The following is an 18445-nucleotide window of genomic DNA, read 5'->3' as shown; positions in this document are numbered from 1 at the left end:
ACATTTTGTGTTTTTTTTTTAATTTATTTTACGGCCACGGATTCAAGACCTATATATATATATATATAAGATGAAGAAATAAAATTGTCTATAGGTTAAAAAATCATAGGATTATTGTGGTTAACTCATTAATCTGTGGTAGGAATTTAGTGACATTTTGGCAACACTGCAAATTTCATTTTTCTGTGTTGTCCTAATCTAAACAAAATAATTTATTGATAAAGTGAAATCGAGAAATCCCTCGTTTAATGCTTAACTAAAGTGCCAAAATATTAATAAGTAGGGTGTGTGTAATTACAAACGCATGTAGATTCTGTGTCGTATTTGTGTAACAACAAAAGGAGAGCTCGCGAATAACAGCACGTCAACTTTCGCAGGTCAAGCTGACGGGACCGAATTGCAACAATGATGGATTCGGACGGGTCCGGTGCGGACTTCTGCCGATTCTGTAGATCGGAAGCGTCGTCCGACCGGCCCTTATTCCACCCGTGTATATGCACGGGCTCTATAAAGTGGATCCATCAAGAGTGCCTGGTGCAATGGATGCGATATTCGCGCAAGGAAATTTGCGAGTTGTGCGGCCACCGATTCTCGTTCATGCCGATTTATTCCCCTGATATGCCGCGACGGCTTCCGATAACCGATGTGGTGGGTGGGCTGGTCACATCTGTCGCATCAGCTGTTAAGGACTGGCTTCATTACACTTTAGTTGCCCTCGCTTGGCTGGGAATAGTGCCTCTTACCGCCTGTCGGACGTATCGCTGTTTGTTCTCTGCATCATTGGACCCTGTGATATCTCTTCCATTCGACATAGTATCAGCTGAGAATCTTGCTAAGGACGTATTTTCTGGTTGCTTTGTAGTAACATGTACTTTATTTTCGTTTATTGGATTAGTATGGTTACGAGAGCAGATTATGCATGGCGGGGGTCCCGACTGGATGGAACGGGAGAACCTGCCTGCACCACCTGCTGAAGACCTACCTTTGCAAGATAATAACAATGATCATGTAAATGAAGGTGCAGGAGATGATGGGGGAGCTAGGGAAGAGCCTAATGCTGAAGGGGGTGATGATGCTCTAGTTGGAGATGAGGCAAATTGGAATCCGATGGAATGGGACAGAGCTGCAGCAGAAGAACTTACCTGGGCACGATTATTAGGCTTGGATGGCTCAATGGTGTTTTTAGAGCATGTTTTCTGGGTGGTATCTCTAAACACATTGTTCATTGTTGTGTTTGCCTTCTGCCCATATCATATAGGTAAAATAGGAGCATCTATAGCTGGTTTGGCAGCTGAAGGGCCCTTTGCAGGTCTTCTTACTGCATTGGCAGGATATGTGATTGTCGGAGCTATACTTGCAGTTCTACATGGAATGGCATCTTTACTGAGACTGAGGAGTGCAAAGAAAGCATTGGGTTTCTGTTATGTGGTTGTCAAAGTTGCTTTGCTGTCTGTAGTTGAGGTGAGTTCTTATTTTTATTTAAAATATTGAATGTTATTAATAAATATGATGCTTTATCAGATCAGAGATTAAAATTACTAGTGTAATTTTTTGAACTCTTATTAGGTACATTACCTTAATTTGGATGGTCCAGTCAATTTAGCATAAGAAAGGGTTCATTGGAATGAGAAATAATAAATTGAGTATTAGTTTATAACTTCTTCTACCTACCTGGGTGTTTATATGTATTTTATAAGTATTTATATATATATTATTCATTAAAAAAAAATCCTCAGTCATCTTAGCACCCATAACACAAGCTATGCTTACTTTCGGGCTAGATGGCGATGTGTGTATTGTCGTAGTATATTATATTATTAAAAGAAAACCCTAGAATTAAGGCATTTATGAAAATTCTGCTTATTATTTCCCACCTGATTCAGAGGTATATCCCTAATTTGACTGGAATAATTGCTATTTATCCAACTAGATTGTAATTAAAAATCTAAACTTTTTGCAACTATTTTAATTAATAATAATTAATTTTATTGAACTGTGGGTTAACATAAAAGTGGGCAACATTAGTGCTGCAGTATGAATTGTTATTCAAATAAATAGCTTTATCATCAAGGATATGTATATAGCATTAAAATGATTTTTAATTAATTTGAATCTTATATGTAATGTGGAAGTTATCGCAAATTAAAAAAAAATTAAAGATTAAAAAAACAGATCTTTAGAGACCCTAATTGTAAAAGTTCTGAACCTAAAAAAATAAAGATAAAAAAAAAATTATGATTTAAAAAACAAACAAAGTTGCGGGCAACAGCTAGTAATAAAGTTAAATATTTAAAACAGGTCACTTAAAATATATTTATTCATGTAATTGTACTTGTACAAAGATGTGTTCTATCAACTCTAGACAAGGCAAACTTGATAAATTGCAAGAAACATTGAGCTGTTGTTTAAAATGTAATGTTTAATGAATAATTTTAGTTTATCTCTTATTCTTGCACATAATGTTAAAAATTAAAACTGTTATCATTAAGTGCAAGAATAAGACAACCTATGAAAACATTTTGTATAGTGTTATTATTGTTCAGGGTAACAAGTCTAATCACCCACAAGCCTTATCCATATTAATATAATGGTTCCAATCATTGACCCCATATTGCTCCCTATTCTGACCATAACATAAATCTCTGATAAGTGCATGAAAAAATAATACATATATGCATGGATCAAGCTAATGAAACAATGTGATATTTTAAAGAAACTGGTTGAGGATAACAAATAAAACATAAAGCAACATCTGGCCGTCTGTGGAAATAACTGAGGCAGGTAACTTAACAAGTTCTCAGCTGTATGGAATATTAATAATCTAATTAAAGGCTTTGAAATCTTGTTTACAATGTTGCCTCATTATTTTTCTATATCGGATAATTTTTCCTTGAAATAAAATGTTTGCTCTTATGAAGACTAAATTATGTAAATGTTTGTATGCTACAAAGGTTATCCTGGCACTGATTTTAAATTGGATATTTGAGATAAAAAAACCTTTGTTGATCCATTGGTTGGATTAGCTTAGAAGGATTTTTTTGCAAATCAATCATATTGTGATAGCAAATAAATAAAATATTATTATACTAAGAAACTATTGAAGCACTGATGCCCAGTGGATAGGACGTCAACTTCACTTTTGGGGGCAGAGTTTAAATCCCATTTTCTAAGTTATGTGCGTTGTAAGAAATTTAAATGCGAAGGACGCCTGCTTGGCTGAGGATTCTTCATAATGTTATCAATGGTGTGTGAAGTCCACCAATCGACTCTGGGCAAGCGTAGTTGACGAAGGCCTTCTTATTGTGGGATGCCCTGTAGTGGGATCGTAATGGGTTGATATGATGATGAAACATTTCAAAATAAAAATTTCACTAATGAGAGCAGATTACAGAATTATCGAACATAAGTTGTAAGAAAATCCATACCTCAAAATTATTTGATTATACCTCTTTGGTATGGTAGGGTGGTAACTTGCCTCATTCAAAACCTGCCTACCATGTATACCTGATACATAATTATCCTGTGGTTGTGTTTACTGGTTTATTTCTATCTACGTCACATTTGCATACTATCTTAGACTGCTGGAATACTTTTTATCCCGAAAAAATACGTAATATGAAATGTAATATTATAAATGAATAGGAATAATATGAAACTGTATAGAATAAACTGTTAAAAACTATTTCTTGAAATTCCAGTTAGTCATTAATTTTACGTTGCATGTAAGAATGCATGTGGTAGTTGGAACAGCTGTTAAATGAATTGCAATAATGCAATGAGGTCTGGAATTTTGCACCTGTTTGTGAATGCCATTACCTCTATTTGAAAACACATTGTTGTGGTAAAAATCCATTATAATCATATTAATATTAAACTACTTTATTAAAATTTATCGCGATTTTGCGTTGTGTAAAACTTGTAAACACAAATTTTCATTTGCTCTCAAAAGGTTTATTACACCGACCCGCCGTGTCGACCGGTCGCGCTTTTACTTCGTTTCCTCGAATGCGAAGATGACCTTCCGCAAAAAATATTATATAGTTGACCATATTTAGGGGTATGAAAAATAGCTGTTGTCCGATTCTCAGACATACCGAATATGCACCCAAAATTTCATGAGAATCGGTCAAGCTGTTTCGGAGGAGTTTAACTAAAAACAAAGCGACACGAGAATTTTATATGTAAGATAAAATATTAGATAGTTTCAGAGACTTGTAGAAGCTCTAGCTTTGACACAAATGAATAAGAATTTAAACAAATAAATATAAAACTTCAAGACACGTGCGGACTGCGTCACTAAGTAATCCAAATGGCTAAATTTGCATTAATATCAGGCCACTGTAGGTATGACTTGTGATACAGGCACAATAGATGTAAATGTTGTACCATCAGTTTCTCAGGATATAACAAAGGATTTTTTAAGGATAAAATGTATTATTTTAAATTTTGAGGCTACATTACTCTATTTCATAGTACGCTCACATTTGTATATTTACACCAGAGTAAAATGGACTTTATCTATTCTTTTTTTAAAGCTCGAATATGTCCGCTCTTCTACAAACAGCGCTCTAGGCGGACGTTTATAAAGAAGAATAGTACAGAATGGCGAATGCGAATGACATTAGGTCCACTTTACATTACTCTACAGTGGCTCAATACTCGATGAAACTACGTTTGCGAATACGCAGCTGAGAAATGAATGACACTTGTTTAAGATCAGTCAGGCTTGTGCACTTAAGGTTTCCGCTTAATTATTCCCATCTTAATAAATAAATAAATATACTACGACAATACACACACCGCCATCTAGCCCCAAAGTAAGCGTAGCTTGTGTTATGGGTACTAAGATGACTGATGAATAATTTTATGAATAATATACATAAATACTTATAATAAACAGATAAACACCCAGAGACTGAAAAACATTCATGTTCATTACAAAAACATTTTCCAGTTGTGGGACTCGAACCCACGGCCTTGGACTCAGAAAGCAGGGTCGCTGCCCACTGCGCCAATCGGCCGTCACACAATTTTCTGTAGGTTCATCAAATGGTGTCAGCAGCGTTTGACACGATGAAATCCTACCGCGTTGCCAGTGTGTCCGCAAACTCACTAGTTACTGTTGTTGTGTTTCCAGATTGGTGTGATACCCCTTGTATGTGGTTGGTGGCTGGATCTATGCTCTCTCTCGATGTTCGACGCTACGCTGAAGGACAGAGAGTCGAGTCTCCAAGCTGCCCCCTGGACCCTCATGTTTATACACTGGCTTGTTGGAATGGTCTACGTGTACTACTTCGCCTCATTCATTTTGCTACTAAGAGAGGTGCTCAGACCAGGTGTTCTGTGGTTCTTGAAGAATTTGAATGACCCAGACTTTAGTCCTGTACAGGTGTGTTCGCAACTCCTATTTTTAATCTACCTAAAAAGAGGTTCTTTAGAACATATTCCGTCAATTGTAGGTACAACCGAGGTAAGGTACAAAATACCGCTACTATTGAAACTTACAACTTTTTTTTTTTTCAATTATCCGAATAGTTATTATCACGTCTTCTTATTCTCGATAACATCTGGTACCGTTAATTTGGCTAATAATCGCTAGACTTTTCTTACAAACAACTTTGAAGCAAGGCAAATCTTGCTCTCATTATTACTCTGCTATGAAAGAGAAGCCCTTTGTCAAGCAATAATATCAATTGAAAGGGCTTAACTAGTAGAATAATGTACACTATATTGAAACTCGGTGTTTTATTGTATAACGTTTTAATTCACTTCTGATGACAATGTTTAAAAAGCACAGTTACATTATCGAAATACCGCATGTTAATTTTTTAAGCATCATTAATTTGCAGTGTCTAATTATAAAGTCAAATGAATACAATTAATCATTACCTACTTACGTCAGTGGAATTCGTTCGTTTAAAATTCGCAGCTAATAATTATGCGTGTATTAAGGAAATACTATATGTTAAGTATGGTACTCGTGGTATTCAAAAGTGCAAAATATAAAAAAAAGAAAAAAATAATAATAATAAAGCAGCTGGGAAAAGAAGTGATATTCGTAGCAATACAGATATTCATCAAACATACGGTGAAGAAAAACATCGTGAGGAAACTTGCATGCCTGAGAATTCTACATAATGTTCTCAAAGGTGTGTGGACTTCAGCGTTGTCGACTACGGCCTTAACCCCTTCTCAGTGTGGGAGGAGACCCTTAGGTGCTCTGTACTCGGGGTTTTTTTTTTAATTTATATATTATTTAATATCTATTTGGTCGCTGGCAGTCGCAGTAAACAAGCGGCCCAGGACCGTGGATTTGGGAACTCTCTACAAAAGACCTATGTCCAGCTGTGGACTTCAATCGGTTGAAGTGATGATGATGATGATGATTTGGTTCCAGGAAATGATACATCTGCCAGTATGGTCTCACATACGGCGTCTCGTCGTATCCGCAATGGTGTTTGGCACTGCTGTACTCTTCATGCTGTGGCTTCCTATCAGGGTCATTAAATACGTGCTACCTGGCTTCCTTCCCTACGCTGTGGCGGTACACACCGAGGCGCCGGTGAATGAACTCAGTTTAGAACTGTTGCTGCTTCAAGTAAGTATTTTTTCCCCCGCTTGTATAGTCCAACCCACAAGGTATAATTTAAATAAATATACGTTATACAACGTGTAAATAAAAACTAAATAATACTTCACAGGCTTTAGAGGTACATTATGTACTGTCTCTGGGATTTATCTGTGAAACCGAAAACCTAATAGTTTTAGAAAAAATACTCACATGCTAAATTAAAATCATGCGACTCCTGTCACTTTATTAGGTACGCGTCGCGTAGCGTAGGTATTATGCGCGTGTCGGTCTTTTATCTTCAATAGGGTTGTCATAAATAAACACTTCGTTTGTATGGAAAAATAAATATACATCTCAAGATTTAATATTTTTACGTGGTAGATTACAGAATTTTCGACCGTTAAGACCGTTTTTGCTTTGCGACCACGAGTGTGGGTGGACGTGTAAATCTTATACGCGTTCTGGAAGTGGTGTATTAATGACGAGAACTTATGCTACAAATATAATGCAAAGGATACTTAGTTTCTTAAGATAGATGCCAAGAGTATTTAGGAAAGGCACTTGGCAACAGAGCCGCTAAATACGTTTATTGTTGGGCGATACAAGGGGGTTGACTGGACTGGGCTACCCGAAATGAAATAAATCTACAAAAGAACCCCCGCAAAAAAGAAATTGCTCATTTTTTATTGTAATTTCCACTATGGATTACTGACGTCGTTCTTTAGGTTCTGTAAGTTCAACGGGTCATCTAGTATCATATAAAACACTACGTACAATTTATCACCAAGTTGTCCTCTTATTTAATACAATTGTTTCAGGTAATCCTTCCGGCGCTTCTAGAACAATCTCACACGCGCACATGGTTGAAGGCTGGTCTACGGGCGTGGTGCGCATGCGCGGCCGGAGCCCTAGGCCTTCGCTCGTATCTATTGGGAGAGGCCTCCAGGGACAATGAACCTCACCCGCAGCCGCATCCACCACACCAGCTGGGAGCCGCGCATAGGGTAAGGTTTAATAGCAAATCCCGTGGAAACCGTTTGTAACCGTGTTCTAAGATAAAAATTAGCCTTTGTCACTCTCTGTCTCTCTTTGACGGCCGATTGGCGCAGTTTGCAGCGACCCTGCTTTCTGAGCCGAAGGCCGTGGGTTCGATTCCCACTACTGGAAAATGTTTGTGTGATGAGCATGAATGTTTTACAGGTGTTTATATATATTTTCTAAGTATTTATGTATGTAATTCAATAAAAATATTCATCAAGCATCTTAGTACCCATAACACAAGCTACGCTTACTTTGGGGCTAGATGGCGATGTGTGTATTGTAGTAGTATATTTATTTATTTAACTTCCAAACAAAATGAATGGTTGTACTTCGGTCCAACGCAGCATGTTCTTTTTACTTGTTTTATGATATAAACAATCTTTTTGTTACTCTTTAGTGTAAAGATTATTCTAACTTTTCTTTTTATAGTGTTTTTTTTTTATTTACTCGTCGTATCCTCCTTGTTTTTTTTTTATATTTTTGAAGTATACTTTACCCAAAGTATACTTAAAAGATTAATTACAGTGTTGGACAGGTTAGAAAAAATGTATTGTAACTTTGTTTTTATTATTTTATTGTCAGGCTTTAATGTGGCGAGACGGCCCAGCTGGTATTGAGCCGTACGTTCGCGTATCGTGGTTCCCTCTACGGTTGGGAGCTCTACTAGCGTTGGTGTCTGTTTCACTAGTCATGGCTAGTGCGCTAACTCTTGTAAGTTGATTTACATAGTTATCCAACTTTCTTTTCATTAGTTGATCTATGAAGTTATCCAACTTTCTTTCCATTTGTTGATTTATGAAGTTATCAAACTTTCTTTTCATTAGTTAATTTATGAAGTTATCCAACTTTCTTTTCATTAGTTGATTTATGAAGTTAGGAAACTTTCTTTTCATTAGTTGATTTATGAAGTTATCCAACTTTCATTGATTAGTTGATTTACATAGTTAGCCAACTTTCTTTTCTTTAGTTAATTTATGAAGTTATCAAACTTTCTTTTCATTAGTTGATTACGAAGTTATCCAATTTTCATTGATTAGTTGATTTACATAATTATACAACCACCGTCAAATAAATTGACTTGCACAGTTATTTAACTTTTGTTGATTTACATTGATGTCCCACTTATACTAGTTTATTGATTTACACAGTTATTCAACTTTATTTTCATTTGTTGATTTATACAGATATCCAACTTTCTTCTGATGAGTTGATCTACATAATTATACAACTTTATTTTGATTAATTGAGTTACACAGTTAAACAACTTACTTTTTATTTGTTGATTTACATTGCTTTCCATCTTTATTCTGATGAGTTGATCTAAATAGTTGTACAAGTTTCTTTTGATTAATTGAGTTACACAGTTAACAAACTTACATTTCATTTGTTGATTTACATTGCTTTCCAACTTTATTCTGATGAGTTGATCTAAATAGTTGTACAAGTATCTTTTGATTAATTGAGTTACACAGTTAACCAACTTACTTTTCATTTGTTGATTTACTTTGCTAGATCTAATTTTCTCTAATACAAGTAAAAAAACAGAGTATATATATTGTTCTTAGGTCATACCTGTGGCTATAGGAAGAAAAGTCATGGCTTTATGGTTGCCAAAGGCGTCGAACGGTGTCCATGAATTATATACAGCAGCTTGTGGTAAGTGAATAGTTTAATTTTTATAAGAATTGACATATTTCAGTTAAAACTAGGAGTATATCCTAGTTTTAACAGGAGTATACAGTTAATTGTGCAATTCCGACAAAGATGTTAACCACCGAATCGTTGTCTGATGAGCAACGGTTAGGAAATTTTGTGAAAAATCCTTGTCTGAATACAGTCATACAGTCTTTGATTAATAATCTTTTGTATCCTACTTTTAAAGTTTATTTTTGTTAATAGATTAATATGTTGTCTGACAAATTTTAAATTTATAAAATATTTCTGTATATTATTCATAAAATTATTCATCAGCTATCTTAGTACCCATAACACAAGCTACGTTTACTTTGGGACTAGATGGTGATGTGTGTATTGTGGTAGTATATTTATTAATAGATCTATGTAAAAAAGAATTGGCTACATTGTCGGTTCTTGCGAAAAATCAGCATGTGCCTGTGTTAAGGAATGTATGTATGCTGGGCGGCGGGCAGAGGCGGAGCCCTAGCGGCCGGTTGGGCGCAAGGTGGTAGGGCTGCGCTGTTGGCCCGGGCTTCGCTTTGGACCAAACGCGCCGCCAGGGCTGCATTGGCGGCTTTAGCACTGCTGGGACTGGTGCCGCTAATGTTCGGGCTACTGTTGGAACTGGTAAGTAATAACGAATCTTTAATGTATCTCCTTATTGTTACATGAACCCTATCCTATCATATTATAGAGTATATAGCCACTAACACGACCAAACGCTTACACACAGCCGCACACACCCGCAGAGACTTGCTAACATCCACACACACCGACAGAATCGCCTACAGAACAACCTACACAATTATCCACACAAACATCTACACCTACACCCAAAGAAACCCTCGCAAACCGACACACACCGACACACACCCACGCACACCCACGCACACCCACGGGCTGCGTAGGCACACACATACTCTCTCTATCACCCCTCTCTCTGTCTGTGTCTCTGCCTTTCTCTCTCGTTCACTCTTTCTCTTATTCTCCCTCTCTCTCCTCTCCCACACACATCCCTCTCTCTCCTTCTCTTTCCCACACATACACACAAAGCGCAAATACACTTTACACACTTTACAAACACAGTAATTGCCTAATTACCATCTGTGTATGTTAAAATGATGAAATGTAGTTTAATATATTATTTATATATATTTTTTCTCATTTTTGTATGTGCTATTAAGATCACAGAATATATCGCATTAAATAAGTACTTATCGGAATTTAAAACGTTTTTGTTTCAGGTCTTAGTAATACCTCTGCGGGTGCCATTAGAACAGTCCCCTGTGTTGTTCGTATGGCAAGATTGGGCACTTGGAGTTCTGTACACGAAGATAGTCTGCGCGCTCACAATGATGGGCCCGGATTGGAGTATGCGCCGGGCCATTGAGAAGGCGTATAGAGACGGCATTCGGGAGATGGATCTCAAGTGAGCTCCCTTTATCTACTCTTTTTAACTCTTTTTTTTAGTTAAACTCAGTTAGAATAGAATTCAAGAAACATACACGAACACTACACACTTTCTGAACTTACGTAAGTGTTCAGAGTTTGTTACTAACCTCACTAATAGTATATAATTTTTTATTGAAGTATTTTCACCTACTCTAGGAGGAAATATCAATTATAGAAATTTTGAAATGCATATGCAATTTAATTATAAATTTCGGAACTGACAGGATTTCAACTTGCGACTAAGGTAAGGTAAGGTACGGTTCTCAACCCATTAAAGTCAAAATTTATATACACCTTTTTTAAGTCTATTAAAGACGCTGTATCTTTTATGACGGCCGACTGGCGCAGTGGGTAGTGACCCTACTCTCTGAGTCCTACCTAGGCCGTGGGTTCGATTCCCACAACTGGAAAATGTTTGTGTGATGAACATGATTGTTTTTCAGTGTCTGGGTGTTTATCTGTATATTATAAGTATTTATGTGTATTATATATATAAAAATATTCAACAGCTATCTTAGTACCCATTACACAAGCTACGCTTACTTTGGGGCTAGATGGCGACGTGTGTATTGTCATAGTATATTTATTATAATGTCATCTAGTGATAAACATTGCAGTTTAGATCTACTTTTCAAAGGTTCATATTAATGGGAGATGTCGCTTTTAATTTACATTTCTTATTATCCAGATTTATACTGCGCGAGGTAGCTGCCCCGTTGGTCCGATGGTTGGGCTTGGCGCTGGCGGTACCTTACGCTCTTGCGCACAGCGTTGCGCCGCTCGTGGTAACTGCGCCCGCGCAGCGCAACTTGTTAGCGCGGCGGGTTTATCCCGCTCTCTTGTTGCTGACGATGCTCGCCGGCCTAGCGCTCTTCCAAGTAAGTTTCTGGACTGAAATGCTTTTTCTAGAAGTGAACTTTTTAGGTGACGGTTGGACAGTTTTACTTAATTCGTTACATGAGAAAGAAAAAAGTTGAAAAATCATGAAATTGAGAGCCCTAATACTCTAATGTTATAAATGCGACTGTTTGTATGAATGGATGGATGGATGTTTGTTACCCTTTCACGCCAAAAGTAGCACTCAAAGATAGCTTATGTTAAGTTCTAACATATCTCAGCTCTGTTTACATTTAAGATTAATTGGTTACTCCTACATGAAAATTTATATATACGTTATTAGATTATACGTTTAAATTAAAAACGCACAGAACTGAAGAGTTAGAGGTGCGTGCCGGAGATAGAACTTTGTCCTCGCTGATTACAGCAAATTAGGAATTTATATTCAATGTCCGAATGTATTATGGACGTGCGCAAAGTGCCTAGTTTTTAATAATTTTAATTGTGTTCACAGATACGTCAGTTCCGTAAACTCTACGAGCATATAAAGAACGACAAATACCTTGTCGGGCAAAGACTCGTGAACTACGACCATCGGCGGCACAAACAACATCAGACCACCGTGATCGTAAATAATTAAGGAGAGAACGAGATGGTAGACAATCGTGACCGAGAGTGTGACAGAGACAGGCTTATTCTCCTTTTATGCACTTGTGATGGCGAATAGAATTTAAGGTAACTTTTATAGGTCCGCTGCACATTTACTATCGGATCCGATTTCGGCCCCATTTCGACACGCGGGATTTTTTACTTTTCTTAGTAATTATTCAGAAAAGCTTAGCCTATATATATTGCGATGTCGAGCACATTCGTATGCAATATTCAATCGAAAGCAGTAACTTTGTGATTCTTTATTTTTTTACTCTTTATAATGCTTTACCAATACGATGTATGTTGAAATAAATAGAATTTAACTCACAAAATTAATTACAAAAGATGTGTTATTATTCAACTTCGTTTTTATATACTTTGCTCATTAAAATTAACATGTTTGCTTTGCATGATACATGTTCATCGAAAGCTGCAACTAGACGGGTGTGATAATTAATTTCACTATGTTAATTTACCTCCGAAACAATACTAGATATATAAATAAAATTATAATAGTTAGACAGATGAAATAGTTTTGGTATATAACGTTACATATGTATGTTATAGTTGTAATTCAGAAACGCTGTATTTAAAAGTAAGACTATTTGTTTTCCATTCTATTTTATGTCCTTCTCTATTTTTATCCTATTTGCGCTGTGGTATTGTTAACTTTTCCTTTTTTTGTTGACGTTGACGTTGACGTCGATGTCTATTCTTGACATATTTGCACTAGAGGTGCCTTATTCTTCTACTATAAATCCATTAGCAAAGTATTGTAATATGATACTCACTTTTTCTTAACTCTTACATTTAGATGCACAAATAAACTTAAAATTAATATTCCAGTTATCGCTTTTAGATTACAAATCACAAAACTATTGAACCTAGCTTATTATATTTTCGTCTCAACAAAACAAGTTTAAAAGATAAGCAAAGAAGGTAGACAAAATTAACAGTCGCAGGTGAGTCCATTTTATCAATGGAATGCAAAGCCATTTTTACTAATAAAGCAGTAAGTAAAACATTGTAATACACAAGCGACGCGACAATCGCATTTTCGCGCGACTGTCGCGCTTTCACGATCTATTTGCGCTAAAATGGTTCGCCATAATCGGATTCGACAGTAAGATTTGCGCTGGCCTTAGTCTAATTGTACCACTGCTTGGAGATTTGCGTTCGATATTTTTAGTGGTTTCATAATAATTATTATAATAATTGTATAAAATGTGATAAAGGAATTAATGATTCATGAACTTCTTTATAAAAATAAATGCAATATTAAATATTGTAAATTAGTCTCATTTCTTACTTAACATGAAGCACTTTATTATATTGATTGAAATTTGTCTCTTCCTCTGTGAATATGATTCGAAAGACTCTTGTTTCATATTAATATTTACTAAGCTCGTTTATCATTAAAAGAGATAGTCTCTTACCTTGCTCTTAGTATACTTTTACTTTAAAATCAGTGTTGCTTATAAGGTTGTACACGAATTTTTTCAACGAAAAAGTCGTCGGAAAAAGTCTAGTTTTACTTTGCCCAGCTGTGGGATAGAAATAATTAGGATAATTACAACGTTTAAAATCTTTCATCATTATGATTAGCCTATAGTTGTAATTTATGACTAAAGGCCTTTCCCAATGGGAGGGTTTACCTGTAATCACCCCGCGGGGCAGTAGATGATAGTACTACAACAGTGGACGGCCGTTCTCCATTATATTACCATATTCGCCTCGTAAGACATCTGTGGATAGGGGAGGCGTGGTGACAACTGTGTTCTGACCTGCCGCCACGGCACGTCACTTTTAATATTGTTCAAAGATTTTGTGTACAGCTAAATTAGCATCGTTGCCTTAGAATTTCTAATAGAAATAAAATAATTAAATTGAATAGTAATAACATAAGTACTAAAATAGCTTTTGTTCTAAATATTTATACAATTTCTAGAAATTATTTAGTAATTCCAAGATTACACAAGATCTTGATTAAAAGCCCGATTAACAATTAAGGTTCAATATAGTTAAAGCATTCCGACCATTTTTGACATTTCATATTATTAGTAGTAATTAGTCTAGAACGAAAAAATCTTAATAACAAGATACTAGAAATTTGTACGCTTCAATTTCTCGCCGCGAACTTGACTCAGCACACCTTATTGTTATTTGCTACTAGGAAAATATTTCAAATGGCGACTTTATTGTAAAAGGTATGATGTCAGTAATAAAGAAACGCTAAAATATTGCATTAACTTTTTTCCTTTATATTCGAAGTGAGATTGGTATATATTTTCAATAAATAAAAATGCAAAATTTAGCGGTCCGCCATGACAGGTGAAACGCCGAATTCTAAATTGTGACGTCACGTCTATATAAACATAATTTTATAACGCTTGAACTTCGAAAATCTGTGCGTATAGTAAGTATTTTGTGATTCCAAACTATCAGTTACTAAGATTTCAATAATCTTTAGCTATGGAACTAGAACTTACTGTAGCTAATTCTTCTAATTTTCCAGTGACGCTACGTGCGGCCATAACTCCCAGGTTATTTTTAAAAATGTAACTTGCAATTTATTTCAAAAAAATCGTTAATTGATATAATAATAAGATATTTTTGGATATAGTTTATACTTCCAACCATCATAAGGCAGTTTTAAACTACATAGCCTCTTAAGCTCTAAAACAACTAGTGAACACTGTTGCGAAAAACTGAAATGTATGACTCCAAGCACGTAGTAACACTACGAACTTTTAGTGCTACAACCGCTTTGAGCCGTCGTTCGAGGACAAGAGTTTTCTATTCTTTAAGTGCTAAAGGGCATTTCTAGTATATTGTAATTAAGATTCCAAGACATAAAGTCTGATAAATTGATTCTTCTTCTTATTATAATGCACCGTTATATCACTTCTTCAACTTGAAGACAGATTTGTTGGTTTCAGTTTTGGCATATTTTACACGACCGACCGCCTGTCTGACTTCAACACTCTCTGTTGGTTGAATAAGGCTTTTAATCACAGTCAGTCGGTTCAGTACCTGAACGTTCGTATGATAAATTAATATTAATATTATTGTACCAATTTCAAATAAAACAGAAATTATGAAAAGAACAAACTTAATTTAATTTATAAACAATTTTAAAAAGGAACTGACGTTATTAAGTCAGTACTCGAACGTTCTAATGATAAATAAATATTGATATAATTTTACAAATTCAATTAAAAATAAATTACAAAAAGATCAGACTTACTTTAATTTAATTTATAAACAGTTTTTATAAAAGGAACAGACGCATTTTTTTTTCATTTCAAACAGATTCGATGTAATTTGAATTATAATTAGCCTTAAGCCTTAAATCTTGAGTTTTTCGAATTTATATCATTGAAAATGTGCAATAAAAAAAATTTAGTGTTTACAAAATGGTATGAAAAGCTTCCTGTCCCTCATTGTAAGTTTTCAAGTTAACGTAACTACGTCAAATTGGCGTTACCGTTGATCTGCTATGTTCAATCTCAATATTAAGGAGTATGGGCGTAAATGTATGAGATAAGATCCAATAAAAATGAGCGATGTCATTGAATTTTTTTAGTTTCTACAACTTCTATGGCATGGAAATTTCAAATCTGTATATGTAATCTGTATCGAACTGCCCAATTGTATACGACGTTTTGTTATACTTTTCTTTTTTTATGTACTTTATGTGTTATGGAATAAAAGTATTTTCATTCATTCATTCATTCATATCTGCAAAAACCTAGCGCTGCCTTTGCGATGAAATTTTTGATTAGACATGACTTCCCACCATTGGAAAAGTAGGGGGATCATTAAAAACCCTTTTAAATGTCATATCGCTTGTCATTATTGGATGTAAACCCAAAATGCTCCTTTGGTAGATATTTTAGAGCCTTTGGCAAATTTGTTAACTTGTAAACTTGCTTTAAGAGCTCCGGTCTTCTTAATTCCGTAGTTTGGTTAAGTGATAGGTTATACTTTATTTATTTATATAATGCTCAAGCCAATGTTTTTGTCTTGTTTTATATTTGAAGGTTTATTCAAACATATCACGGTCAGTTATTCGGTCTCCGGGCCCCCGGAATCGGAAATACTTCGGTTACATATATGTTCAAGTTAGGGGAGATCGGCATCAGTGTTTTCGCTTTCGGTTCTAATGTTACAAAGTGAGCACAGAGTCGTGAGGGTTTCGTTATCAATGATTGCAATGACGGGTTGTTTTTCCGTCGGGGTATGCTACGCCACTAAACGTGAGCTCTTATAATTAGTGAAGCGTTTTGTATCTATTACATGCATTGTCTCACGTCTGCAGAGGTGGAAGCTGTCCAATCAAGTAGTCTTGTGGCGGACAAGGTACGGATCGGACGTGCGCATGCACTTGTGACTGCGTGTAATAGTGAGCCAATGAATTAAGTACTACCGGCCATTATAATTAGTAACCATTTGTATAATATTTAAACGCACGCCAATGTGAAGTCTCATCGAACGAGTATCGAAATACTACAACTTTATACGAAAATTGAATTTCTGTAACTCTTTACAGAGTCGCATTTTCTGATTATATTATTATTAATAAAAGCTACGCTTAGATAGTTGGCTGTAAGAGAATTTCAGCTTTAAAATTACTAGACATGTTCCATTTCTCTCTGGCGTTATAGGGTTTCGATTTTCCTAAACGATTCTACAATTGCCTGCGTCCGTATATTTTATTATAAGAGTGAGAAGTGAGCGTTTTTATTTTTCTTTTTCATCGAGGACCGTGATATGTATGAATAGACCATTAATTATGAGGTTTCATAGTAAATAATTTGTGCCGTTTATTTTATAAATTTAAAATAATTCAGTAAATCTTAAAAAAATCATAAATAATACAGATATATTAGGAACTCTAGATTAACGATTGGTGTCTTACTAAATACCAGCACACTAGTTAAATGCAACAACAAATATTAAGCCTATAAATTTGTGTACTAATACTAAATAAAAAAAAAATTAAAGTCAGTAATTTTTCTTATCTTACTTTCTACTGCAAAGCAACAAAATAATATAAACATAGGTACATCAGTTATGTAAAGCTTTCTTTTTTTCTTTAATTAAATTAGTCTTTAAATATTTATAATTCATATTTTTATCAAAGTGTAGGGACACAAATATCAAATTTATAACTTTAGACCGTCTCTATTCTATGGTTATCGAGTGATTTGCCAACTAAGCCATGGAGGTCGTACCTAATTATTTCCTCCAAGTGCAGGTAAAAAAAGCAAGCGGTCATCTCTTGTTTACAAGTGACTTATTGTATGGACAGTTGAAAACTACATTGAAACTGCATTTTTCTTATTAGAGAACGCAAACAGTCGCTATAAAACTGATTAAGCTTTCCACAAACACTCGATTTATTTCCAAATGCGTAATTTACTTTTGGTTTTCCGTTAGACTAGCAAAGACTAGTTTTTCTTTATTCGGAATGTATACGTTTCAGTACGGATAGAGGATGAAGATTTATTAGCAATTGCATTTCTGTTAATAATGAAGAAGAAAAAGAAACGTCGTCGGTATTGGTTGCATCCATTGAATGCTCATAGAGTCTATGAGAGTCTATTTAACTGAAGAGAGCAGAGTTCCGAGCACACTCAAATTCTTTGATTTCTGACATGTCATAACGAACGTGTTACAATTATATGTGTAACAAATGTCAAATACACGTATCTTTTTCTTTTTCATTATTAACAAATGCAATTGCTAATAAATGGTCGTCTTCCTCAAGCGTTCTCAGCGCTTGTACTATCCGAACTGACAAGTACACATTCCGAATGAAACAATAAATTTTGCGCTAGTCTAACAAAATCGAAATCGCATTTGGAAATCGAATACGGAAAACGAATGGTAAGCGGCAAGTCGTAAAGGCGTTTCATAATTTTGGCATCCGCGGTACGAGAAGCATTGCTTGGTTGTCAGAGAAATGTGGATTCAAATCCTGCCACTGCCGACATTTTTTATGAAGAATTTGTTATTTTTTTTTCTTTATTTAAGACATACATAGCACTGATTTTAATGAAAGTGGTTTACATTTAAGTTGGAACAATGGAGTATCATTGGATCGCAGTGGATACCAATCATTAATCTACGTATATTTTAATTTAATGATTTGATAGATTATAAAATTTTGTTAATATTCTTAAAATGTAATTTTGCCTAGGCATGTCTTTA

General features: G+C 35.2%; 1 protein-coding gene across 2 annotated transcripts; it reads left to right on the top strand.

Annotated features, from left to right (window-relative positions):
• The first annotated feature begins 155 nt into the window (after window positions 1-155).
• Window positions 156-12992, top strand: LOC120630290 (E3 ubiquitin-protein ligase MARCHF6). 2 transcript variants are annotated; one of them, XM_039899472.1, is made up of 11 exons: window positions 156-284; window positions 378-1461; window positions 5138-5389; window positions 6398-6598; window positions 7390-7575; window positions 8195-8323; window positions 9178-9268; window positions 9735-9916; window positions 10534-10718; window positions 11430-11619; window positions 12093-12992. In XM_039899472.1, the coding sequence occupies exons 2-11, from the start codon at window positions 406-408 to the stop codon at window positions 12216-12218; spliced, it is 2598 nt and encodes an 865-aa protein (XP_039755406.1). In that variant the 5' UTR covers window positions 156-284; window positions 378-405; the 3' UTR covers window positions 12219-12992. The 2 variants fall into 2 exon arrangements, with proteins under 2 accessions (XP_039755406.1, XP_039755405.1); XM_039899471.1 differs by having other exon boundaries at window positions 156-1461.
• Window positions 12993-18445: the final 5453 nt, after the last annotated feature.

This window comes from Pararge aegeria, chromosome 16 (assembly GCF_905163445.1).
Source record: "Pararge aegeria chromosome 16, ilParAegt1.1, whole genome shotgun sequence".
NCBI classification, from domain to species: Eukaryota; Metazoa; Arthropoda; class Insecta; order Lepidoptera; family Nymphalidae; genus Pararge; species Pararge aegeria.
Note: the sequence above shows the minus strand (reverse complement) of the source record. Positions and strands in the feature narration are given on the sequence as shown.

Bases quoted from the DNA above. Each gene is read 5' to 3' on its own strand.
- LOC120630290 (XM_039899472.1), top strand. From the start codon at position 406: ATGATGGATTCGGACGGGTCCGGTGCGGACTTCTGCCGATTCTGTAGA. The intron at 1,462-5,137 runs GTGAGTTCTTAT...TTGTGTTTCCAG, and splicing joins CTTTGCTGTCTGTAGTTGAG to ATTGGTGTGATACCCCTTGT. The intron at 11,620-12,092 runs GTAAGTTTCTGG...TTGTGTTCACAG, and splicing joins CCGGCCTAGCGCTCTTCCAA to ATACGTCAGTTCCGTAAACT.